This window comes from Hippoglossus hippoglossus, chromosome 7, assembly GCF_009819705.1.
Source record: "Hippoglossus hippoglossus isolate fHipHip1 chromosome 7, fHipHip1.pri, whole genome shotgun sequence".
In the NCBI taxonomy this organism is placed as follows: domain Eukaryota; kingdom Metazoa; phylum Chordata; class Actinopteri; order Pleuronectiformes; family Pleuronectidae; genus Hippoglossus; species Hippoglossus hippoglossus.
This window is the reverse complement of record NC_047157.1, coordinates 26,183,792-26,209,849: the sequence shown is the minus strand read 5'-3', so window position 1 is coordinate 26,209,849 and position 26,058 is coordinate 26,183,792. Positions and strand designations below refer to the sequence as shown.

Below are 26,058 nucleotides of genomic sequence, written 5' to 3'. Positions count from 1 at the left end.
TAGTTTTTATTTGTTTACAAAAATTGCAACACACTATAGAGAGATATTCACTGTGAACGAGGTGGAACCTGTGTTTGCGTCTCTCCAGAACTTTCTGCGATGCCAGAACAATAAGACCAACTACAACCTGGTGTGTGAGACGCTTCAGTTCCTGGACATCATGTGTGGAAGCACCACAGGAGGTCTGGGCCTGCTGGGCCTCTACATCAACGAATCAAACGTCCACCTCATCACGCAGACGCTGGAGACGCTCACAGAGTACTGCCAGGGCCCCTGCCAGGAGAACCAGGTGAGGAGCAGGGAAGATCTCCATCGAGGTACAGAGGCAGGTCCACTCAGCATTAACACTGTGTGTGTGTGTGTGTGTGTGTGTGCGTGTGCGTGACCCAGACGTGTATAGTGACCCACGAGTCCAACGGTATCGACATCATCACAGCTCTGATCCTGAACGACATCAGCCCGTTGTGTCGCTACCGGATGGAGATGGTGCTGCAGTTGAAGGTTTGTTCAGGGATCAGCTGTTCGCTGTCACTGGTCAGAACCGTGGACTGTAAATAAAGATGGAGGACGCGTCGCCACTTCCTCCCGTTGCCCAGAAATGAGGCCAAAACATTTCAGATATGATCGCTGCCATCTTGTGGTGATGACGTCACACGTCGAGTGGAGCCGTGGTGTCGTGATCATGAGTCAGTCTCAGCTGTCAATCATGACGTCTCAGCCCATTTGTATATCATCAAATAACTAATTCAAACTTTATCAGAAACACTTGAACAAACATCAGTGAGATAAGAGCTTCACCTTAAATGACAGGAACCATCTTATTTAACTTGAACTTATTTACTTGAACTTTTGTAGTTTTGCTCCACGTCCCATCTGCTAACTAGGAGGAGGCGGCCAGCCACCAGGCGGAGATTCAGACTTTGGCTTCACTTTCAGGAGCCGTCATATCGTCCATCTTCATTTACAGTCGCTGGTTAGAATGAGAAGTGTAGGTGTCGTGTTTGGTCCAGATGTTTGACTGCTGCTGTCTGTCTGGTTGCCAGGACAACGCCTCCAAGCTGCTGCTGGCTCTGATGGAGAGTCGCCATGACAGCGAGAACGCCGAGAGGATCCTGTTCAACCTCCGACCACGAGAGCTGGTCAGAGATTCCTTCCTCACGTCCTTCCCTGCTGCCTTCCTCTTTATTTCTCTTCCCTCTGTTGTATTTTCTATATATGGAATAAAAAATATTAACATCTGTGTGTGTGTGTGTGTGTGTGTGTGTGTGTGTGTGTGTGTGTGTGTGTGTGTGTGTGTGTGTGTGTGTGTGTGTGTGTGTGTGTGTGTGTGTGTGTGTGTGCAGGTGGAGGTGATAAAGAAGGCCTATAACCAGGATCAGGACAGTGAGTGTGAGGGGGTGGAGGTTTCTCCTCGGGAGGTTGGACACAACATCTACATCCTGGCTCAACAGGTGACACAACACAACGTCTCTCTGTTACTGCATAATGAGTACTTCTGCTTTTAAGATGAGAGAAGATCCACTAAGATGAGATAAGATAAGATAAGTTAAAATAAGATAAGATAAGTTAATCCTTTATTAGTCCCACGATGGGGAAATGTTCAATATTACAGCAGCAAGAGTCAAAAATAGGCATCAGTAAGTACTAATAAGTAACTGTACTCACTTGTATTTAATACTTGAAGTAAAGTTTTGTGTCTGGTGTGTTTGTGCTCAGTTGGCCAGACACAACAAAGTTCTGCAGAACCTCCTGAAACCACTGAAGAAGAGTAAAGAGGGAGAGGAAGGAATCTCCTCCATGGTAATTCATCCGTCTACACCCTCAGTGACTGTGACAGTACTGCAGTACTGATGGAGCTACTGCAGTACTGATGGAGCTACTGCAGTACTGATGGAGCTACTGCAGTACTGATGGAGTTACTGCAGCAGTGTTACATGAATGTTTGTGTGTCTGCAGCTGAACCTGAACAACCGGCCTCTGTCCCAGATGTTGAAGTCCACAGCTCCAGCTGCTGTGGTGGATCAGGATCCTCTGGAGTACTACGAGCTGCTGACCTCTCAGATAGAGGTACTGCTCATGCTACACGCTAACAGAAATACCACCTGACATATATATATACATATGTACACATGTGTGACGTTACCGTGACGTCTGTGTGCAGATTGTCCGTGACGACCGCAGCATGGAGCAGATCGTGTTCCCCGTTCATCCCATCTGCGAGTTCCTGACCGAGGAGTCGAAGTTCAGGGTCTTCAACACCACGGAGCAGGACGAGCAGGGGTCAAAGGTCACACACTTCTTTGAGCAGTCGTCCTTCCTGCACGGAGAGATGGAGTGGCAGAAGAAGCTGAGGAGTGAGAACACACACACACACACACACACACACACACACACACACACACACACACACACACACACATAGCATGTAAACAGAATGTTTTCCTGAAGTTCAAAGTGAAGAGATGATAACTGTGTGTGTGTGTGTGTGTGTGTGTGTGTGTGTGTGTGTGTGTGTGTGTGTGTGTGTGTGTGTGTGTGTGTGTGTGTGTCAGGCATGCCGGTGTTGTTCTGGTTCTCTCGGAGGATGACTCTGTGGGGATCCATCTCTTTTAATCTCGCCGTCTTCATCAATCTCATCATCGCCTTCTTCTACCCCTACAACTCAGGACAAGGTACTGATGCAAATACTACTTCTACTACTGCAACTTCTACTACTGCAACCTCTACTGCTGCAGTGGTCAGTGTCTGTTGTTAATGTCTGAGTTCATCCATCATGAACCTCGGTCGAGACTCTCAGGTGTGAAAATGTCCTCGAGGCCTTTAAATGAATGAATTGAATGATGTCCTCTCAGCTGGAGCCATCGACGACTCCCTGCTGCTGATGCTGTTCTGGATCCTGACCGGTCTGTCCGTGCTGGGTCTGTTCTCGCAGCGTTACGGCCTCCAGCCTCTGACCCTGGCTCTGATCCTCAGATCCATTTACCACTTCGGCATCGGGCCCACGCTCATCCTGCTCGGCGCGCTCAACGTAGGAACCACGTCTTCCCCCCCTGACACAAGTGTCCTTAAATTACAACTTGATTTTATTGCGAAATTTATTAAACTTATTTAAAAGACTTGGTGGACACTCTCCTGACGACCTGCTGTGTTTCTCTGTTCACCTGCAGCTCATCAACAAGATTGTGTTTGTTGTGAGTTTCGTGGGAAACAACGGGACGTTTATTATGGGATACAAAGCCATGGTGATGGACGTGGAGTTCAACTATCACCTGGCGTACGTCCTGACCTCCACACTGGGACTGTTCGTCCACGAGCTCTTCTACAGCATCCTGGTAAACCACCGGCGCACCTTCGTCCTCACGTCTCATCTGTTTTCTGAAACAGATGTTAACCCTGTGTGTGTGTGTGTGTGTGTGTGTGTGTGTGTGTGCGTGCAGCTGTTTGACCTCATCTACCGCGAGGAGACGCTGTTCAACGTGATAAAGAGTGTGACTCGTAACGGTCGCTCCATCCTGCTGACGGCGCTGCTCGCTCTCATCCTCGTCTACCTCTTCTCCATCGTCGGCTTCCTCTGCCTGAAGGAGGATTTCATCATGGAGGTCGACCTGCTGCCACAGCTCGCTAAAGGTAACACACACCTGCAACAATCACCTGACTGACAGCGTGTGTGTGTGTCACTGCTGCTGTGGGTTAGTGACTCTGTGTGTGTGTGTGTGTGTGTGTGTCTGTGTGTGTGTGTGTGTGTGTGTGTGTGTGTGTGTGTGTGTGTGTGTGTCTGTGTGTGTGTGTGTGTGTCGTGCAGCTCCTCAGCAGAACGAAGCCTCTCAGGATTTCCTCGACTCGTGTTCGTCAGACGGAGTCAGCTGCACCTCGGAGACCAGCGGCGTCGCCGAGGAGGAAGGTGAGAGGAGGAGTCTGATCCTCACACATCTGGACTTTAACCCTTTGAAGCATTTAGATCAGAAATAAATAAGTTTGGAACCAGGTTTGCAAGATGGGCTCAGTAACCATGGATGTTCAAGTCCTAACCGTGTGTGTGTGTGTGTGTGTGTGTGTGTGTGTGTGTGTGTGTGTGTGTGTGTGTGTGTGTGTGTGTGTGTGTGTTTCAGACGAATCGCACACGGAGCGAGCGTGTGACACGCTGCTGATGTGCATCGTCACGGTGCTGAACCACGGGCTGAGGAATGGAGGAGGAGTCGGAGACGTTCTCCGCAAACCATCGAAGAACGTGAGGAAAACCACTGAGCTGAACTCATCACGTGTCATTACTCAGTTACTCTGCGGAAAGTAACTAAGTACTAACAAGTATTAGTACAACACCTTAGTCATTGGCTGATACTTTTTAACTGTAACTTTAAGTCGCAGTTTCTTTGTTGTTTAAGTTGTTTAACTGATACATATAAAATAAGTTATGATTAATAACTTTATTCACAGTTCAAAAGACAGTGACTAATGTTTTAATATGATCAGCTTCTAAAATAAGATCTGACTGAATAAATAAAATACTATTTACAATAATCCAATAATAAAAAATACATATAATGACATGAAGGAGTAATTTAAATGTCCAACTTTAACCTTTAAGTTTGAAAGTATGATTATATTTTTTTATCTTTGTGTGTGTGTGTGTGTGTGTGTGCAGGAGCCCTTGTTTCCCGCCCGGGTCGTGTACGACCTGTTGTTCTACTTCATCGTCATCATCATCGTCCTCAACTTGATCTTCGGCGTCATCATCGACACGTTCGCCGACCTGAGGAGCGAGAAACAGAAGAAAGAGGAGATCCTGAAGACGACGTGTTTCATCTGTGGTGAGTTGAGCCTGAACCAGAAGGTTCACCGGGCTCCAGGGTGTTTTAGTGTTTAAAGCGTCGGGTTGTGTTGCTGAGGACGGTTGTGTGTTGCTGCAGGTCTGGAGAGAGACAAGTTCGACAACAAGACGGTGTCGTTTGAAGAGCACATCAAAATGGAGCACAACATCTGGAACTACCTGTACTTCATCGTCCTGGTGCGAGAGAAGAACAAGACGGATTACACCGGGCCGGAGAGCTACGTCGCACACATGATCAAGGTACACAGACACACACACACACACACACACACACACACACACACACACGATGTGATCGAGGCACAAACACACACGTCTGAACGTTTTTTTCTTCCGTCTCTCAGAACAACAACCTGGACTGGTTTCCACGGATGCAGGCGATGTCTCTGGTGGTAACCGACGGCGACGGGGAGCAGAACGAGATGAGGATGCTACAGGACAAACTGGCGACGACCATGAAGGTGGTGATGACTCTGACGACTCAGCTGATGGAGCTGAAAGAGCAGGTACACAGACACGCACACACACACACACACACACACACACACACACACACTCCCTACACTAAAGATCTGAGCCAACAGGACTTTGTGTGTTTCTTGAATCTGCTTCCTGTGTGTAGATGACGGAGCAGAGGAAGAGGAGGCAGAGGATGGGATTCGTGGACGTTCAGTCGGGAGCCAACGCTGCACTGCCCCCTAGTGCTGGAGGAGGAAACCACCAGATGTACAAATCATAAGGACAGACCGGTTATGGAACGATATGACGGAGTTTCACTGTAAGATGCACGACTGTAAAGCAAAGAAAACACTAGAACACGGATACAACATGTGCAACGGATGTTTGTCTCCGAAGACACACGGAGAGATTTGTTTGTTTTCACTTTTTTTAATATCTGACCGATCCAGAGAGAGAAACACGGATCTCACAGCAGAAACATAATAAACATGTTATCGTTAGCAACTTGGATAAATGACATTAGGTTCAACATCATGTATTTAACTCCACAGATGTCTGTGTGTATGTGGAGAACTGTTCATGTTAGTGACTTCACACTTGACACGTGTGCTGTCAATCACCAGAGGAAGTTCCTGAAGCCGTAATTGGGGGCGGGGCCACGATTAAACCCCTTTCAGAAATTCAAGATTCAAGATTCAAGATTCAAGATTCCTTCATCATTGTAATTCAGCTTATTCAGTTTGATAGTAAAAAGGCATCAACTCACTTTAGTTAATTTAAGAAAATGTTAAATGGAAACAGAAAACGTTTGAATGTAAAGTGAACCCGTGTTTTTATTTGTTTTGTTTTTTTAAATGTAGTTTCTAAGTGAAATGTTTTACTATGAATATTATGGTTTGACTGTGATGTATTTATGGAGCGAATCCTGTTTTCTAACACTGTAACTGGCTCAGTACAGACACTGGACTAAACGTGAGCTGCTTTCTGCGAAGTCAAGAGAATGACTTCGCAGAGAAACAGAGGGAGGAAGAGGAGGATGGTGTGATGAAGACTACACATCTTCAGAAAAATAAAATATTTACTATGAAACACAAAGTGCACGTTTCCCTCACTTTTGAATGGATTCTAGAAATTCTGCCGTGTATGTTTGGGTTTTAGGAGAATCTGTCAAATGCATTGACCTATATAGTATATACAGTATATACACTAAGCCTTGCACAATGGATGTGTGACTACTAACCACTACTAACCCTAACCCTATCAAACCACAAGGTGGCGTGCTGCTGTCCTTGTGAAGCAGGAACAGCATGAACGGGACAACACTTCCCCCTAGAGGCTGACATTTAAAATTGCTGTTAAGTTCATTTGAACTGATGCTGGTGCTCATGGTAGTTTCACGGAAACATACATGGTGATAGGTTCAGGTGCATGAGGGGAAAGACACACATGTAATATCAGAGAGAGAAGATGACAACAAACAAAAAGAAAAGTATGATCTATGATTCTTTATTGCTGTTTTAATTGATGCCTCTTAAGTCCTTGTTCTTTAAAAAGAAAATCTATATACATGTCTCTATTTTCTAGATGAAATCGTTTCCTTGTATTGTTTGTTTATGTCTCAGCCAGTTCCTGTATGAATGTTCTACTTTATGTTTTAATTGATGAATAAGAAATTCAAAAGGAGTGTGTCAGCCAATCAGAGCAGGGTTGTGTCGTCACAGAGGCGAGCCCAGCACTGCAGCTGATTGGCCAGGGGGAGGGGAGAGCACGTGCCTGCCAGGTGGAGGTGAATGCTGCCTCCTGATTGGATGTGAGTAGTTAAATAGGAGGCACGAGACCCCGCCCACTTCCCCGTCTGTATAAAAGCCTCGGTGGAAACAGATGAAGAGAAACAACCAGGAGAGAAACAAAGTTTAAAGATCATCAGTCACAGGTAGGTGGACATTTCTGTTTCACTTTATACTTTAACTTCACTTCAGCTGAAACAGGAAGTTTCTTCACTCTGCTTCTTCTTCTTCTTCTGTTGCTGGAACTTTTTCTTTCATACAAACACTTTAAAAGTTTAGCATCAGATTTTCCTGCTGCTTCGTTTGTGTCTGTTCCACCTGTAACAGAAACAGTTATTCATATCAGGGATTCATGGATTCATGGATTGACCCAAACATTTGATTGTTTCTCAAATGTGAGAAATCTGAATTGAAAACAGAATTTTTGGTCGATGGGATAAAAAGGTATTTTGAAAAGTGGGATATTTTGGGATATCGTTCATTTTCACTTTCAGATTTGTAGATGATGTAAATAATCATTAGTTCACACTGAGTCTGGTCAGTGGGAGTTTGTTCTCTCTACAGTCTTAATATTATAAGTATATAAGTATATATTGTAGGTGTTGTGATTTGGTGTTGTACCAATCAGATGCTCTTTCATAATGTGAACGACCAGGTATCACACAATCATCAATATGTGATTATCAGATTTTAATCAACATGTCAAACATTTGATGTTTTCAGCTTCTTACATCATATTAAAGTGTTTCTCAGTATGAAGATCTACTTCTTCACAGAGGGGAATGAAGTATTCAGATCCTTAACTGCAGTAAATGTATTAATACTGCAGTACTTTATGATATTGTGACAAGTACATAACAAGTCCTGCATTTAAGAAAACATGAATAAGAGACAAACAAAAAGTCCTCTTTAATAAGATAATATATGAATGAATCTATTTAACGACCATAACACTGAGTTAATCTGTTCAGACAAAGTTAACATCTGAAAATGTTGTTTGTCAAATATCTGAAGATTTTTCTGTGAAGTGAAACAAAGAAAATCAGCACAAAAAAGCTCATGTCTGAAAAGTTCCAACCTGCAAATATTTCACGTGTTTGCTTGAAGAAACGACTCAGATGATTATTAGTGAAACGCAGTAAAAGGTGAATCACCGGTGACCGTCCACAACACAAAGACGAGTGTGGAAGTGAAGGAGCGAGTCACAGGGAGGCAGTCGTGTCTCACACTGGCCCACCTGCTGAGTAACGTGGAGTCTGTGTTCGATTCCCTGGAGGCTGCGTCGTCACCGGCCTCGTTCTTCAATTCACCTGAGGTGTGATGACACTTGTGCATCATCAGCTGACGACGCTGCTGCTGCTGCTACTGCTGCTGTGTGTGTGACCTCCAGACCCGAGGAGTTCAGGAGAGGCAGGTTGAGACGAGTTGTTTCCTCTGCTCGACCTTTAGCAGCATAAATACTGAGCCTGTCGGGACCAGTCGAGCTCAGAGGGACACGGTCTGGTCCTGATGAGGCCCGGTGTCATTCCTGTCCTGACATGGGGACTGTGGGTAGGTCGAGGTTAAAAGGAATGAATGATAATAAAGTTAATAGAAGAATGACTGATGGAAAGGTTTTGAAGACCAGAGGCGCTGAGCAGGAGTTTTATTTCTTATAAAAACTCTCCTGACGTCCTCGGCTGTTAAATTAGAAAAGATGAGGCACAGATGCATCAAATATTAAATAATACAGATGTTACCGACTCCAGCTCAACTTCATAAAATGAGACTCTGATAAAAATCCATGTTGGGATGTAAAAGTGATCTGGGAAAGTTCCTCGTTGTGAAATATCTGAAATACGGGAAAACTGGCTTGTGTTCTGCTCGAGCGTTAAATCTTTGATTTTGTCTCCTTGGCAACGACATCGAATACAAAGTCATTCAGTATTTTTTTTTAAAGTTGGTCTCAGATCGGATCACAAAACTGGAAAAATCCCTGATGTCTCAACGATTCTGATTTTTATCACATCAACACATGTTGGAAAATGAGTCATGGGAACGCGTCTGGTTTCATGTGGAGCTGAACTGGAAATAAAAAGTACATCAGATAACTAACGGTGATTCACCCTCAGTGTTTATTTCATCTTGTATTGATGATGGTAGCTGAGGCATGTTGACATGACCATGAATAGTCAGAGCGAGGGATCAGGTTTTAGGACGTTTACAGAGAGTGGAAGTCGATGCAGGATAGCGTGTGTGTGTGTTGTAGGAGTGTGAGTGTGTGTGTGTGTGTTGTAGGTGTGTGTGTGTGTGTGTGTGAGTTGTCTGCTGCTGGTCGCCCTCGGGCCTCAGTCGGAGCCCTGTCACATGAGAACAGATGGTCGATGGCGGCGTGACGTCCTCTATTGACTCTGACTCAGGCGGCGCTGATGTGCAGTCGCTCAAATTGATTGATTTCTGGGAGAGGGTTTTGTACAGACGTGAAAGAATGACTGGCACCTTTTTGATCTGAAACACGCAAAGAGCTGAGGGTGACGTTCACTCGTCAGCGGGAGACGGGCGTCGTAAAAGTTTAACAGCTTCAGCAGCAGAGGAGAAGCTGAGGAGAGAGTTTGTCCTCAGGTTAGTTTTACTAATTCAGTCGTCCTCTGTCTGTCTCAGAGTCTTGTTTCTGGACGTCCGGCCGATCGATCACTCGCACACAGAAAACATGGCCTCCGTCGCCCCCTTCAGCCGCAGGCAGTGGGCGTCCCAGTCACTGAGGGTCACCGCCAAGGAGATGTCCATCGTCTCCGCCCGGGGCAAAACCAACGCCATCGCAGAGCGCTTCTCCAAGTAAGTCGCTCGTCACTTTAATAATTCAGCAGCAGCCACTCAGCAGATCAGCCTCTGTCTGTTTCCCTCATGTGGCGCCGCACCCCCTCTTCTGCTCTCCTGGTGAGAAACCAGGTCACGACGCTTCCTCTCCACTCGGCTGTTTTTCAGTTTCCTCTTTTCTGTAAAAAAAATGTGACGATCACACCTTCAACCAGTCGTGTCGGTGTTTCTGGTTCACAGACTTTACTGAGTGGAACTGGGCTGAATCTCACCTTCACATATCAAGTTACTTCTTTCTGAACTGAGCAGGTGGGGGTTTGGATGTTTCCTCTGTAGTTCCTCTGTGTGACCACCAGAGGAGCCAGTGCTGCTGTGGATGATGAACACACATTTTAAAGGTTCAGTGTGTAGAATGTAGTGACACCTAGTGGTGAAGTCTCATGTTGCAGCTGAATACCCCTCACCATTTAGATGAAACACAAGTGAAAACATCACTAGGGTTATTTTATATTCAATTTCTGCCAATAGATCATTTTGACCTAAATATTAAACACTGAACCTTTTTTAAATACATTTATATAGATTTATATTCCCTATTCACCTGCACTTTATCGTTTTATTCATTAATCGTTGTAGCTCATCGTGTGTGTGTGTGTGTGTGTGTGTGTGTGTGTCTGTGTGTGTTCGTACGTGCACCAGATGCTCCTGATTCTTTGTCTGTGGTTATTTTGCGTCTGTCGTCTCATTCACTGTCCGTCCCACGTGTCCTCAGGTATCAGATGGCAGCGGAGGAGGGAAATGCAGAGAAGAAGAAAACGGTGAGTGTCGGTATGAAAACACAGATTTACTGTGTTAGGATCTTTATTAGCAGTATTGTATGTATTAATACTGCAGTAATCTAGTACAAGTCCTGTATTTAAGAATATGAGAGTGAGTTTCTCTCTCAAGCAAAAATGTGCTGAATGCATCAAAAGTAAAATCAGGCAGAACTGAGTGTTTTTAAGGATGTGAAATGACTCCAGCTGCAGTTTAGTTATTTTCATATCTTTAAAATGAAGTTCACAATTAGAAGCTTTAATTATGAGCTGATTATAAAACTGTGTTAATTGGTTTATAAGTGATGACATCACCTAAAGTTTCACTGACTTTCCAAGTTGATTATTCCGACATCACATGAACAAACTGTTTCACACCCGCTGATCCACACACAGACTTTATGTTAGAGACATTAATCTGAAGACACACACACACACACACACTCCAGCAGTCCAGCAGTGCACAGAGAGCTCTGGTGAAAGTAGACGAGGAACAATGGCATCTGCTGTCGTGTGGTAACAAGACTCCTCCGACCCACCTGATCTGGGGGTGGGGGGGGGGCGAAGACACACCCACCTACCACAGGTTTTCTCACTACGACTCCTGTAGCAGCAACACACACACACACACACACACACACTTTTATGAAGCCTCTGGAGTTTCCTGGCGGCCTAGACCCCCGGTCGTCCTGAGCTGGTTGAACTGTGGCTGTTGAGACGGTCGAGGACACGAGGGACGGGACAGGATGGGGGGGACGTCCACGCTGTCCAGGCTCATTACACTTAGGTCTCTTCTCTGGCTCCGTGTCACAAACAGAATTCAGTTTAAATGTCTCACTCTTACGTCTCGACATTTATGTACCAGGTCTGTTTCTCTAAGAACTTTACTGGACTTAGAGAAACTTTATACATAAAAACAAATGTGTATATAGATGTTTTTCATAACAGAAAATTCAGTTTACAGCTAAAAACACATTTCGCTGCCGTATCACTTTAATACGTTTTGTGCAGTAATATATTTTTTGTAGAGCAGGAATGAGAAAGTACTCTGAGGCTTTTCTTTGGCTCCAGTTTCCTAAATAAACGTCTGATATCTGGGTCACGAAGGTTCATCACTTTCATTCCAGCTGCTTCGGTCTCTGAGTCTTTGAGGAAAGTTTCTCTCGCTCTGTTTGGGTTTCTCTCTCTCTCTCTTACCTTTCACTCATTTCCTGTGTTTTCGCTCCTTCCCTCACTGACGGTGTCTGTTTCTGATTTTCTCTCCCGCCCCTCGTCCCCTTCACTCCCTCTGTTTCCTCCCCTCTCCGGGTTGTAGGGGGTGGGCTGCTGGCTTCTCTGATCACTTCTCAAGTCTCTCACATCTGGGACGGGTTGTAGCATTTCCAGCCGGTCAGTAGACACACACACACGCACGCGCACACACGGTCGCACAACGCTGACTGGACCGCCGGGTCGTCCTCCTCTCTCTCAGGTTTTCAACTCTCTACTTTGACAGTAAGAAACGTGTGTGCAGCTGTTTCCAGGTCTGTGGCCGACGAGCAGCTCTTTGTCTTTGGTGCAGTTGTTTCTCTTCACTGTCTTTTCTTCTGACTCTGCAGGACGTTTGAGTTGAGTTTTAGTGGTTTCTTTTTAGCTTCAGTGGCCCGAGTCCAACTCTGATGAGGAAATGAAAAACCGCTTGAAAGAAGCGGAAACGTCTTGATGTCTCTGACTCTTTGTATCTGAGGTGTTGGTTTCTCACGTCTCTGTTTGAATCCTCCTTCATCCAAACTCTTCCTCATGAGTCAGACCGTGTGAAGCTGTAGTTTCACTCCTCTTCATCGACTTTAATCCTTGTGACGGTTCGTTGAACATCTTTTGATTCAACAGATTTTTCTTTGTCTGTTTTTTAGCTACATGATCGATTTAGTTTATGTTGTGTGAAATAAACTAGACTAAATACTAATGGTCCTTGTGTTGTTGTGTTAAATGGATCGGTCATTTGACCTTTTACAATCATTTAATGTTGACGTCGCTTTTTTTTTCCAGTAAAATTTGAATAATCCAGATGAAACTTTGCTGCTTTTCTCTGTTTTTATATTTGAATTCTCCGTAAAACACTTTGATGACATCACCTTGATGTTTAAGATTATTATTAAAATGAGTAATTAACAAAGAATGATTCATAGTTGAGGTCCTAAATCAGAAGATGGTTCATTTGCATTGGCTGATCTACAGTCAGTGTCTGGAAAGTTGCACATTTTGTGTTTCTGCACATTTAATTATAAATAAATTAGAAACTGCACCAAAGTCTCAGCTTAAGATTGAATCTAGTTAAATGTTTGAAACCTCCTCAGGTGAGTTTATGAAACCTCCTGAGACGTGAGCTTTTTCAAGAGGAACCAATGAGCTTGAAGCTGAGACTCAAATGCAGAGTCACAGCAGCTTCATCTTGAAACCAAGCTTCAGGATCTTTGTGTGACTAACAGCTGCTTGTTCTCCGCAGGCTGCAGAACCTCTGCCCTCAGCGTTACGCAGCGGGAATCTAAGTGTTTTAAAGAAACGCTGGGAACAGCAGCAGCCGTCGTCCTGTCACCGAGCCCAAACTCAGGAGGCCACACCCTGCGGCCCCGCCGACCCTCAGAACCCCATCAGCCAATCGACGGGCCCCAAAGCCTCACCCAGGTCACTGTTCAAGAGCCGCTCGGACACCTGGGGGAGCTCCGCTGTGCCACAGGAGCAGGACACGGAGCCACAGCCTGAGACCGGTGAGGATCAGCTGGACCTGACGGACATGGAGGCGCCGCCGAGCAGAACGACCGACGAGCTGGAGGCTGAGGCCGACGTGTCGGAGTGTGAGAAGCCCAGCGTCCCCCTCAACAGCCTGAAGAGGATGTTCGAGACGGGAGAGAAGCCGAGAGACGAGGTGAGTCCGTCTGTCTTCATCTGATCTGCATGAAGGCTCACGGGGGGGGGGGAAGTGACTAAGTACATTCACTCAAGTACTTTAGTTGAGTACATGTTTGAGGTACTTGTACAAATTTGTATGTCCCTTACTCTACCACAATCCAGAAGGAACTTATTTATACTTTACTAATATAATTATGTTACATTACAGTAATTGCATACATTAATAATCTAATTACACAATATACTACTCTAAATATCAATGAGGTCATCTAGTACTTTTACTTTTGATATTTAAAGTAGATTTTGCAGATAATATCTTTATACTAACGTAACATCTGGAATCAAAGTGTTTTAAACCTTCATGGAGGATTTATTTATTCGACTGCATCAGTTTTGACTGTACCTAACAAACCGCACACTCGTTGTACACCACTAGTTTGTCTCTGGTTGTTGTGCGTTTGTCTTTTTGTTGTCATGTGCGTGTTTCTGCTGCTGTGACGTTGATGATCCGTCGAGTCTTTTGTTCCATCGCAAACTAAACGGGATCCTGATTCGTTTTAGTTTCAGAGGAGGAAAAAAAAAAAAAAAGACGTCTGCTTGTTCTCAAAGAATCAGCGCTGTCATGCTTCAGTCACATGGTGCAACCGCACTATCCTTCATCTCATCACACACACACACACACACACACACACACACACACACACACACACACACACACACACACTCAGCTGACTTGCATCTCCTCTCAGTGACCGGCTCGGCTTCACGCTCCCCGGGGCAGCGGATTGTTTGAGGACCAGAAGGTGGAGGCCCTTAACGTCCGGTCATGAATTTCCCTGGAGGCGTGTCCAATGTAAAGTGCTCGTACTCGAGGTGTGACTCGTTAACAACGGCCACGCTGTGCTTCCTGCACACAGAGTGTCCATTTACCACAGAGGGAACATTACGAGTCATTATGAGGCTTTAAACAGCTCAGGACACTGATGACTCACTGTGTAACTGACCCAGAATCTGCCTCCTAATCCATTCACCGCACATGTTCCGCTCTTTGTTTTGACTTATGCAATAACACTGTTGGAGTTTATGGAGTCGAATTTAAGAACTCACAGAAAAACAGACTCTGCAGCCAGACAGCCTTTTCAAAATAAAACCATCTCTGTCCACACAAGCGTTTTGGCTTCGATCTACTAACACGCCTGGATCACATGACCTCTCGTACACTGGACACGTGTGTGCCGGTGTCACTAGGACAACATCTTGTCTCCTCCACATTCACACAGTTGTATAAATGTGAAGTACAGAAAGGAACTGACCCACAACTGGGTCAGTGACACATGTAGTTGATTCCCGGTGATGTTTTCTAGTCTGGTGGTTTGAAGGAGGTCATGTGATGCGAGTCTGACGAATCAGTGAAAGCTACGTCGTGAGTCATCGTTTCCAAACATCTCAGTTTCTGCTCGTTCATTCCTGGAACTTCTCTGTTCTACCGACTGTAAATCTCCAGAGTCGTGTGAAGCGGAGTTGATGCATTTCAAAACAGAAACTTATCCCGTTTTTAGACGTGAACCCCGGAGGATGTCAGCAGAATAGCGTTCTGTCTTTCTGCTGAGTCTCCTGAACGACACAGAATGTGGTGACGGGCGGAGCCGCAGGATGAATTCACTCGGCCGTGGAGATCACGTGTTTTTGTTTAAAGCAAATCGACCCTGGCGTCGAATGATGTCACCACAAACTCTCTTGAGATCTCCGTCAGCGTTCTGCGTGTGTGACTCTGCGTTTTCATCCCGAGATCTTTTGGTTTTTCTTTTTGCGTCCGTCCCGTGATGGAAACGTCATCCACACGCCCACATCTCCGTCTCCTGCTCCTTCACTCATCAGCTCCTCTGGATGTTCTGCAGACGTTCCACCAGGAGGCTGCAGGAAACGCCCGGACGTTTCTGTTGTCGCATGCAGCTCCTCTCTGGAGCTCGGTGCAGGTCTGAACGTGTTTTTATAAAGATTCTCGTCCTCGGGAACAGTTCACACAGAAGATAAATCAGGCGTTGGCTGCTCGGATTCTTCTCGTCAGCGAGTTTAGTTGTTTCATGAGATTTATTGAGAAGAAGAGAAACTGAGCTTATCCTTTTTTAAACGTCAGATGGTTTCTGTTGAGATTCCACGAGAATCCAAAGTCAACACAGGATCGGCTCCTGGCAGAGAAACGTGGTGGAGACATTAGAAAGTGGATTTTCCAGCCCCCCCCCCCTCCCCTCAGCACTGACTTCCTAATGTGAGCGTTTTAAAGACTGAGATCAAGCAGCGCTCCGGGAGTTTGGGGGATTTTTTTTTCCTGACGCGTCGCATAGTTTTCTTACTGAAGGAGGAACTGTTTGGGGAGTTGAACAGTAGAATCCGATCCGTACGGTTCCTCTGACTCACAAGAGGCTCCAGTGTGGAGCTGCTCCTCTTTGTTGAGCTGCACTTCACAGGATGATGTAATGGTGCAGGCTCATGACTGCAGACAGCTGATCTGACCGTCTCCCCTGAGGCCCCCCCCCACCCCCTCCCCCTCCCCCTCCCCCTCCTCATAAATCATCCCTGTGCTCCACTTTCTGCTCCCCTCCTCCTCCTCCTCCTCCTCCCCCTCCTCCTCCCACGCACGGTCAAATACCTCCACCTCCACTTTGGCCTTTTTCTTCAGGGCTCAGTGTTCAGTCCACTTTGTTCCACTTTGTCTCAACTTTCAGACGGTTGAGTTTTCTACAGGCGTCTAAACGAGGAAGAACATTTCAATCCCCCGTTTTATTTGTAAAGCCGATGTTCACAAATCACACAAATCACACAATCTGTCTCGTGGGGATTAACAAAGTGCAACATCCTCTGTTCTCGACCCACAAGACGAGTGAGAAGAAACGATGATACAAACAGAAACCCCAGAGAGTCGGTGAGGAAGTGAAGCTGAGCACAGCCACAAAATAACAATATGAACTACGTTGCTGAGAAAAGACTGAAACATAAGTAGAGTTGTATCAATGTTTAAAGGTTTTATTGAAAAGAAAATGTCTGACGGAGATGAAGGAGCAGTAATGAGTCTTGTCAGTTATAGTATATGAGAAGTTATATTGTTTTTTTTAATCCAGTTGCAATAGTTTGAGTGATTTACTGAACTCGTGTTATTTTGTTAAACAACCGACACAATTTTTAAACCCAAGATCACAACTTTTCAAAATAAAAGCTCTGCAGTTCAGCTGGACACGCGCAACAAAACAAACCTTGTGCTTTTACTTTGAAGAACCTTCTTATAAATTAGAAACATATTAAACTGCCTCATGAAGACACCCCCCCCCCCCCCCCAGCTAAGATGGAAATGATGCCACGCCCACTCTGAGGGGAAAATGTGCATCACCAGACACAATGAAATTAATGGACCTCCCCCCCACCCACACACACTCAGCTCAGCCCCTCCTCTCCCTCTGCCCCCCCCCCTCTTACAGCACCAGCTGCTCCACCACCCACTGTCCCCGATGACTCCACCCCCCCCCCCCCCTTGTACGCCTGCCGCTGTGTGCCGCTGATTTAACTCACCCATCTGTAACACCCCCCCCCTTGTCATCCCCACCTTCATTCAGCCACACCCCCTTTGAACAGCTCCCCCCCCCCGGAACACCTGCTCCCCCCACTGAACCCCTCTCCAGAGACCCTGGTCCCCCCCCCCCCCCCGGTCTCCCCCCCGGTCTCCCCCCTCGCCGTGAGTCAGACCCTCTCAGTCTGAGTCTCTCTCTCCTCTGGAGCTCGTCTCCTCAGAGCTGCGTCTCCTCAGTTTCTCTGCGTCTCCTCGTCTCATTTTCTGGCTTTAACTTCACGAGAGGTAACTATGACGTTTTCATTCATGTTTGACTTCCTGTCTCTGTCTCTGTCTCTGCAGCTGGAGGACGACGCAGCTGCAAAGACTCAGAAATGAAAAACAGCTTCTCAAAGAACTTTATCATTTTATACTGATGGACTGTGTTGCTCCAGTTTAACAGTTTAATATTTCTAGTAACTCTGTAGATGCCTTCGTCTTCTGTCTTTGTTTTTGGGGGGGGGGGGGTAGGGTCTTTGTGTGTGTGAGGTGTGGTGTGTGTGTGTGGGGGGGGGGGTGTGTGTGGGTGGGGTCATGAGGGGAAGTCAATCTGTCAGTCTGAGCGGGAGCTTTAACAGTATCAGGATTAGCAGCAGACTCTTTGTCTCGTGCCGCTGATCCAACGTCCTGAGACCGACGGTTTGTTTACATCCCACTGACCGCTCTATCCCCCCCCACACCCCACCTACCTAATCCACCCTCAGGGACAGATCCCTTTATTATAATGACTGTTTCCTTTGTTGTGATTGTGTCTGTTCTTCAGAATCAGGCTCCATCCTCACTTCTGTGTTTTCCTTTGAAAACACATGAGCTCAGTTTCAGAGAAGCTGAAACAGAGACGTTTATAAACTGGTCCCGTTTCAGTCTGGACGAGCAGAAACTGAGATGTTTGGAAACGATGACTCAGACTCGGGCTGCTTGCTGATTGGTCTTTAAGGTCACGACGTGTCCTCGTGATTCTGACCCTGTCGTCTTTGCTAACAGCTGCACACGCCCAGTGCACGAGGGGGGGGGGGGGTCACGTGTTTTCAGGCGTGTTAGTGGACGGAGATCGTTTTGGTTTGAAAAGTAAAAATGAGACGAAGATACTGAACCGAACTTAAAGCGACACGATGCAAGATCCGCTCTCGGCTTTTACACAGGCTCCCCCTGCAGGTGGGAGGTGTAATTCACTGTTTTTGTCGCCAAGCTGACGGAGAAGAAACCAGAAAACGTGTGTGTGTGTGTGTGTGTGTGTGTGTGTGTGTGTGTGTGTGTGTGTGTGTGTGTGTGTGTGTGTGTGTGTGTGTGTGTGTGTGTGTGTGTGTGTGTGTGTGTGTGTGTGTGTGTGTGTGTGTGTGTGTGTGTGTGTGTGTGTGTGTGTGTGTGTGTGTGTGTGTGTGTGTGTGTGTGAGATGTACTGAGGTACCGCTTCCTACTAACAGCAAACCTCTGCTGTAAAGCCTGAAAGGTGCTTTGTCCCTTTGTCCTCAGGTTCATGACACGTTGTGGAGTCAGGCTGCAGATTGTTCGACTCTTTTCTGCTTGTGGGGAAAGTGAAAGTTACACATGTTTACTTTAAAAGGAGATAACAAGGCGGGGGGGGGGAGTTTAACATCATCGTACTGTTACTTGGAAACTTGCGATGAACAGAATTGGGAAATAGCTGAACCCTGAGTCACTGATGAGCAGGAACTTGTCTGAACGTTGTGAAACAGCTGCTGTGTTTTCTGTTGTGAAATCTTCCTTCACCTGCTGACGCCTGCGGGGGGGGGGGCAGCGACCTCCACCTGGCACCGAACCTGCAGCAGAGACCAGATGACGTCATTCTATTTCCAGTTGCGTCTTCTTGTAGATTGAGTCTTTAATCGTGTTCTGGCGTCACAGGAAGTCGAGTCGGTCGCGTTTCTCGCCGACTGAAGAACGAGTAGAAGCGTCGGTTGTGTCACGGTGGAACGACGTGTGCTGGACGCAGGCATCGACCTGACGGCGTGGGCGTGACGGCTCCAGGAGAGTTTAGACTTGTCAGCAGATCAACAGACGATAACACAAACATGAGATCATTTAAGATCCTGCAGCTCTGAACACGCTCCTGCGTTAGATTCCGAACTCTCTTCCTCACGTTGTTGATTGTAGATGCATTTGAAACGAGGCTCTGCAGCGAGTCATGGACGTCCTGCAGCCGAGGGGCTTGTATCCTCTGATCTGGGATCTTCACCTGGTCTCGTTGACCTTTTGTTAAAGCCAGTGCATCATTGTCATTCCTCAGGAGATCGTCTGTTAGATTCCTCCCATGGTCTCAGGTTCCATCTTCACTCATTATTCAGTTTAAGATCCTCACTGCGTCACATCCCTGCTCCATCAGGCTGCTTCGTGTCCAGCAGGTCGACTCCATCCGTCCTCTGACGGTGTAAAGAGACGCGTCTACAGACCTGTGGCGTCGGAGGTTGTGTGATGTCCTCACTACGTCTTTAAAGGGATTCTGTGGAGTCATTTAAAAAACAGTTTAAATATTCATTTGAAGTTCTGGTCTTAACGTCTAATATTCGGTCTTTAGCTCAGTTTTTTGTCTACCGACTTGTGAGGGAAATATCTGACTCTAGTCTCTCTCTGTCTCTGTCTCTCTCTGTCTGTCTCTCTCTCTGTCTGTCTGTCTCTCTCTCTCTCTGTCTGTCTCTCTCTGTCTCTCTCTCTCTCGCTCTCTCTCTGTCTGTCTCTGTCTGTCTCTCTCTGTCTCTGTCTCTCTCTGTCTCTCTCTCTCTCTCTCTCTGTCTCTCTTGTGCTGACTTCAGCCTTCAAATCCAAACGAGCTGAACAGACGTGTACCGCTTTTCTGTGGATTCATCACTTTTGTGTTCCAGCTCTTTCTCTTCATACTTTTCACTGTTTGTCATTTTAGTTTGTGTGAAAAGTTCAATACAAACAAACTTTAGTTTCTATCTTAATAATAATAATCAGTTCAAACAGACATTTAAGTATCATCTAGTTTTCCGTGCACGTCTCATATCGGCTCCCCTCGTGTTCTGTTATCTGAGGCCTCGTGGTTTCTTTTTGGTTCTTTGGTTTCTGATGAACTGAATCTCGTCTGAATCCAGAAATCTCTGAACGATCGTGGTTAAATTATGTTTTCATATTAAATTAATAGAATTTACGAAAAACAACAACAGTGACGTGATCTGTTTGTTTTGTGGCCGACTGTGAACAGACGGAGTGAGTGTCTCAGACTCCGTCTCCCTGAGCCCATAAGGGGATTAAAGTGGTTTGGACTGGACACACACACACACACACACACACACACACACACACACACACACACACACACACACACCTTGTTCATCCATCTGCACTTTGATCATCCTGATGGACACGAGTTCTTCTCGTCTGTTTGCTCCACTGACTGAAACATGTGAGAATGTGTCTGTTGTTTAAAAACAGCTTCACATGACACGAGGCTGTTTTTCACTTTGACTTGTGTCGTCGTCGTTGACCTTGTTGTTGTTGTTGTTCCAGGAGTCCAGGGAACAGACGGGCGATAACATGGAGCAGATACTAGGAGGTACAGTGGATTTGTTTTTATGTTTCATCACATGTTAGAGATCTGGAGGATGTGAATATATGAATTCAACCATCCTTCAAAATGTTCAAAGCTTCTCTAATCAATGTGTTATATCTTTTAAACTCTGACTCCACTCAGCTCCACTGAGCGTTTTAGCATCTTTAATAATAATAATTGTTGATTTGTGTCAGATCTGGATCCTGCAGCTCTTGATGTGTTCGTTGTAAGATTTTTATTTTTAACTTAAACTTGCTTTAAGGGTTTCTTATTGGCCACTGGGAGGCAGCACAACAAACTGTAAACACAACACTGACGTATTATCACCTTCAACAATATTGTTTATTTAAAGTTGTGTTCCAGGTCACATGACGTATTAAAGTCCTTTTAACTCAGTTTGTCTAAGTCCGACTCGTTAGCTGCTAAACAAGTGAGCTTGAAAAACTTCCTGAAGACATAAACAGTTTCCTCATCTCGACCCTGAGAACAAGGTTTAATTCATGTGACCCTTCAGCATCATTTGACTTGATTTGAACTGTGTGTGTCTGTGTGTGTGTCTGTGTGTGTGTCTGTGTGTTGTCGGAGCAGATGGAAGTCTCGCTGACTCCACTCCTCTCCGGGACAGGATGGCCCTCTACCAAGCTGCCATCTCCAAGCAGGACGTCACCGTGAGTCACTTTCTCATCACGTGTTACCCTGACGTCAGGAAGTGAAGTGGGGAGGAAAAGCTCGGACTGGGTTCGGACTGGGAGTGTTGGGGGGGGGGGGGGGGGGGGGGGTGGTGGTCACGGTCTTAAACCCAGAGGTCAGCTCGGTGCCTCCAGTCTCACCTGCAGGGTGGAAACCTGACGAGGACCCGACGGGTTCAGACTCAAGTTTAGAAAGTCGAGTTTGTTCACGTCAGCCGGACATTCAGGCGTCGGTGTAAAAAACCATCGACCTGAAGTGTGTATATATATATATGTCTATATCTATCTATATATTTCTTGTGAGAATAACGAGTCTGTAGTTGTGTGTGTGTGTGTGTGTGTGTGTGTGTGTATATGTATATATACACACACACACGTTATTCTCACAAGAAATATATATATATATATATAAAACCCTATTCACACAGCCGCTGTTTGACTCTGAAGTCACGCTCAGAGTGTGAAGCAACAGAGAATAGAAAGTTACAATCTGAATGGAAATGGGGACATTGTCTCTCTTCTTTCTGACTACAGTGTTGATAAGAGACTTGTTCTACGTCCCTGACTCGGCTGATTGTTTCAGAGCCTGTAAAACTCTGTCCTCTTTGGTTTTCAGCCAGTGGAACAGACAGAAGACGACATTAAACGTTCTGAGATGCAGCTTGGACAAAGTGAATCTCTTCTAAACCAGAGTGACGAGGCTGAACACTGATCTCCTGACAGTTAACAGTCTGGCAGCTGAGTTCTGAACAGTCTGTAGTTGCTCAGTAGATTTTTAATTCAGTTGCAGTAATCCAGACAGGATGAGATGAAGGTGTCTGAAATGTTCTGTGTTTTTAAAAGTGAAGAGCGATCGCTTCCATGTCGTGGTCGGTGCTTTAAACCACGAGGTCACAGGGCAGTTTTATTTAGAGCATGATGTTTCAGAAACCTCAGCTATAAACGATGCTATCGAGTTGCATCATGGGAATTGTAGGATCCAGATATTATTCAACTTGTTTACCTAGCGGGGACTAAAGGTCTGGATCAGATTTGTCCGGCTCCTCTCTGAAGCGTTCAAGGTGACTGTCGTCAAATCCAATCAACCAAACTGACTTTGCAGCCAAGACGCAGCTCATGTGAGCGTCGTCAGCTGAGACAGAGACAGAGACCGAGGCCACCGGCAGCTCGGTCCGATCTGAAGTCTGAACGAGGTCGTGTACGAGGAGCGTTGAAATATCTTTGTCCCTGAACATCGTCTTTGTTTGTGTCTCAGAGCGAACAGCTGGACGGTTTCTGTGGGAAGCAGAAGGAGAACGTCCCTCCGTGCTCGCTGGACCTGGTGAGGAGACAAATCCTGTTCAGATGATTTATCATAAATATCTTACACACACGGTGAATGTGAAGTCGTGTCGAGAACAAATCAACAGGATGAATGTTTTCTTCTCTTCTCTTGTTGCAGAGTCCAGAGTCTGAAGCAAACGGCAGAAGAGTTTTAACTGCAGAAAGCAACGGTGATTAACTTTAAGAGCTCATCAGAAACCTTTGTCCATATGTTTATATTCTTAAAGTACATATTATAATTATTTTAAAAGAGCAGGAATCACATTTATTTCTTTATCTCAGGATTCTCTCTATCTATTCTACTGTTATTAAAGATGAGGACAGCTCCCTCTTGTGTTCAGAACATGTCGGTGCCTCCTCTCATCCTGGTCTGTCCCCTCAGGTTCTGGTCCCGGCGCCCCGGTGTCGTCCAATCAGAAGGACTCGTCTCAGCCCAAGACTCCCAGAGTAAGTCCCCGAAGGAACGAGGAGAAAGTTTCCTCCTTCATCTCCTGTGAGAAGAACTGACTGAGAGTCACAGCTTCAACTGTCACAACCAGTTGAAGCTGTGAAACTGAACTGAGATCAGTTAAAAAGACTCAGAAGTTATTAAAAACCAGAGTTTATCTCCAATATTCAGCAGGAAACTTTGAAAACATAAAGGATTCTAAACAGTTTGGTGGATTTGTTACAGCAGCTGATCTCAGGCTGCAGGGGGCGCTGTCGCTCAGTAACAGTCGCATGTTGCACGTTTCGTGTCGGTGACAGATTTTGGTTTCGTGTGCAGAACTTCCGGCTGCCGGTGAGGGAGACCTGCGTGTCCTGTCTGAAGACGGTGTATCCTCTGGAGAGGCTGGTGGCCAATCAGCACGTTTACCACAGCTCCTGCTTCCGCTGCTCGCACTGCAACACCCAGCTCAGGTGAGGAGGGGGAGGAGCCAAATATAACACCCAACCAATCAATGCACTCATTTACTCAGCAGCGTCGCTTCCAGGGTCAAACTGACATCACAGTAAAACCCTCGGTAGGTTTTCTGGACGTATCACTAACTGCTTCGTTCTCTCCTAGTCTGGCGAACTACGCCTCCCTGCACAACAACGTGTACTGCAAGCCGCACTTCTGCCAGCTCTTCAAGGCCAAGGGCAACTACGACGAGGGCTTCGGCCACCGGCCCCACAAAGAGCTGTGGGAGAGCAAAGGCGACGCCGGTGAGTCTCCGCCGCCGAACAGCCTGAAGATCCAGAGCTCGGCCCCGGCCCCGGCCTCGGACCTGGACAGCCCCAGCGTGGAGGACTCCCCGCTGGCGAAGGTCAACGTCCTGATGGCCACGATGGAGGCGCTGGGTCAGGGGTCGGCAGAGAAGGCCGACAGACCCACCGAGGGGCGCCGACTCAAGATCTCCTGGCCGCCACGCACCGAGCCGGAGGAGGGCGGAGCCACCACAGAGGGGGGGTCTGCTGGTAAACCCATCAGAGCCAAGTGGCCCCCGGAGGACGACTCCCCCTCCTCACCCACCGAAGAGGCCAAGGAGACGTCCTGCCTGCTCAACAGCTCCTCCCTGAAGGAGCGCAGCCTCCCCTTCACGCTGGCCAACAGTCCTGACTCCAGGAAGCAGAGTTCACCTCCTCCTCCTGAGGAGCTCAGCCCTGAACCCTCCGGCATGGAGCTGCAGCTCGGAGACGGCCAGTCGTCCCACAGCCAAACGCCCACTGAAGACAACTGCGTCGACATTCACACCAGCTCAGGGGAGGAGGAGCAGGAGGAGCAGGAGGAGCAGGAGGGAGAGATGAAGAGCGAAGAAGTGGCGGAGCATCATGTCGTCCAGGAGGAGGAAGAGGAGGATGCTCTGGGAGGACGAGCTGAGCAACAGGAGGAAGACGAGGTAGATAAGATGGAGGAGGAGGAGGAAGATGGAGGCGTGTTGGAGGAGATGCCGACAGAGCAGGTCTCGTCTCCTGAGGTGGAGGTGGAGGCCAGCAAGGCGTCCCAGGACGTGGGGTTCTGGGACAGCGAGGAGGTGGATGATAAAGAGGAGGCGCTGACGGTGGAGGAGATGATCAAACGTAACCGTTTCTACGAGGAGGAAGAGGATGTGTGAGGCCAACACGTCGACTTTCAGGACTTTTTCAGACGACTTCCTCTTCTCCCTCCTCTTCCTCTTCTCCCTCCTCTTCCTCTTCTCGCTGCAGTTTCCAGTACGATCTCTTTACTCTTCTGTATTTGTGCCTCTTTAAACATTTCAGCTCATAGTTTTTACTGTTGCTTCGGCATGACTAGTTTTTTAAGTGAAATATTTAAAACTACATGTTATGAATATTTTTAGAACAGAAAAAGTTGTGACACGTTGATTATGCATTTTAACTTTGTGTACGTACCTGTTGTAATAATTGTGTTTTCTGGGGATGCCTCTCGATCTGTTACACCAGCTACGTGGTCTTATTACGCCAAGAAGTGGGAAACTCACTCGTCACTTAGGAGCAAAGTTAAAGGTGAAAGTCCGAAGCTGCTCAGCCCGAAAAACAAACAAACATTTCCTGTTTTTATTAACGACGGGTTTTCAGTGGAAAATAAATCTGTCACTTTCTTTTCAGTTGCCATGAAAGAAAAAAAAAATACAGTCATCTTGTTTTGTTTCGCATTTTGACGACGTGTATCTGAATCACGATCTTTTTAAAATCAGGGACCAAATATCCTAAACTTCTACTGTTCAAATAAATTGTTATTTACTAAACCTGTTGAGTTTGTGTCAAATATGTTTGTACAGATTCTTGTTAACGATTCCACGTCTGGTTGTGTAGTTTAATTGTCTCGAGCTGATTTTGATTCGTCCATATTTTGTTCCCTTCAGTGTCCAGAGCAACGTTTTTGAAGCGTTCACAAAATCTGGAATTTCCAGCAACCACTCGACGTTACCTTTTATTTCATTTTTTTTTTTGTTCTTTAATTCCATCAGAAGGAAGCTCGAGGCGTCACTCATGTGGTGATTATTCTGTCTATTGATTTAAAAATGTAAAGGAAAGCTAAATTTGGGATCAAATACTTATTACAAAATATGACAAACACACCGAGAAACACAAAGATGTGATTTTCACAAATGATAAACATCAGGTCATACTTTTACTTTGAGATTCTTAATGTCTTTAAATATGTGAAATCTGGTGCAGCTTGAATGAGACTAACGGACAAAGAGTTTAAGAACCACAAGAATTTCAAGATCAACTTAATTACTGAGACTAGACAACAACTGGTTGGTTTTAAACTAAAACATCTGTAAAATATAAACCAGATTTATGAATCAACTTCCGAACCTTTTTAAATGGATTGAGAAAGTTAGAAACAAGTGGACACAGCGTTGTTAC

The 26,058-nt window shown here is 46.1% G+C and overlaps 2 protein-coding genes across 5 annotated transcripts in view; both read left to right on the top strand.

Annotated features, from left to right (window-relative positions):
- itpr3 (inositol 1,4,5-trisphosphate receptor, type 3) overlaps window positions 1–6,382 on the top strand; it is a 37,715-nt gene extending 31,333 nt beyond the window's left edge. For both annotated transcript variants that reach the window (XM_034590576.1, XM_034590575.1), the window contains 17 exons: window positions 89–289; window positions 391–501; window positions 1,044–1,139; window positions 1,344–1,451; window positions 1,717–1,800; window positions 1,957–2,067; window positions 2,162–2,354; window positions 2,553–2,672; window positions 2,853–3,028; window positions 3,168–3,332; window positions 3,438–3,627; window positions 3,803–3,901; window positions 4,110–4,228; window positions 4,643–4,808; window positions 4,908–5,068; window positions 5,173–5,334; window positions 5,451–6,382. In XM_034590576.1, coding sequence (XP_034446467.1) covers window positions 89–289; window positions 391–501; window positions 1,044–1,139; window positions 1,344–1,451; window positions 1,717–1,800; window positions 1,957–2,067; window positions 2,162–2,354; window positions 2,553–2,672; window positions 2,853–3,028; window positions 3,168–3,332; window positions 3,438–3,627; window positions 3,803–3,901; window positions 4,110–4,228; window positions 4,643–4,808; window positions 4,908–5,068; window positions 5,173–5,334; window positions 5,451–5,567 — 2,379 coding nt within the window. In that variant the 3' untranslated portion in view covers window positions 5,568–6,382. The remainder of the gene's footprint in view (window positions 1–88; window positions 290–390; window positions 502–1,043; window positions 1,140–1,343; window positions 1,452–1,716; window positions 1,801–1,956; window positions 2,068–2,161; window positions 2,355–2,552; window positions 2,673–2,852; window positions 3,029–3,167; window positions 3,333–3,437; window positions 3,628–3,802; window positions 3,902–4,109; window positions 4,229–4,642; window positions 4,809–4,907; window positions 5,069–5,172; window positions 5,335–5,450) is intronic.
- Window positions 6,383–7,180: 798 nt separating this feature from the next.
- lima1a (LIM domain and actin binding 1a) lies at window positions 7,181–25,219 on the top strand. 3 transcript variants are annotated; one of them, XM_034590577.1, is made up of 11 exons: window positions 7,181–7,220; window positions 9,715–9,888; window positions 10,643–10,688; window positions 13,171–13,590; window positions 20,665–20,710; window positions 21,296–21,375; window positions 22,652–22,717; window positions 22,838–22,889; window positions 23,102–23,166; window positions 23,486–23,619; window positions 23,768–25,219. In XM_034590577.1, the coding sequence occupies exons 2-11, from the start codon at window positions 9,764–9,766 to the stop codon at window positions 24,795–24,797; spliced, it is 2,064 nt and encodes a 687-aa protein (XP_034446468.1). In that variant the 5' UTR covers window positions 7,181–7,220; window positions 9,715–9,763; the 3' UTR covers window positions 24,798–25,219. The 3 variants fall into 3 exon arrangements, with proteins under 3 accessions (XP_034446468.1, XP_034446470.1, XP_034446469.1); XM_034590579.1 differs by lacking the exon at window positions 7,181–7,220 and having other exon boundaries at window positions 13,171–13,287; window positions 13,396–13,590; XM_034590578.1 differs by lacking the exon at window positions 7,181–7,220 and having other exon boundaries at window positions 23,768–24,479; window positions 24,522–25,219.
- The last annotated feature ends 839 nt before the right edge of the window (window positions 25,220–26,058 follow it).

Bases quoted from the DNA above. Each gene is read 5' to 3' on its own strand.
- lima1a (XM_034590577.1), top strand. From the start codon at position 9,764: ATGGCCTCCGTCGCCCCCTTCAGCCGCAGGCAGTGGGCGTCCCAGTCA. The intron at 10,689-13,170 runs GTGAGTGTCGGT...TGTTCTCCGCAG, and splicing joins ATGCAGAGAAGAAGAAAACG to GCTGCAGAACCTCTGCCCTC. The intron at 20,711-21,295 runs GTACAGTGGATT...TTGTCGGAGCAG, and splicing joins CATGGAGCAGATACTAGGAG to ATGGAAGTCTCGCTGACTCC.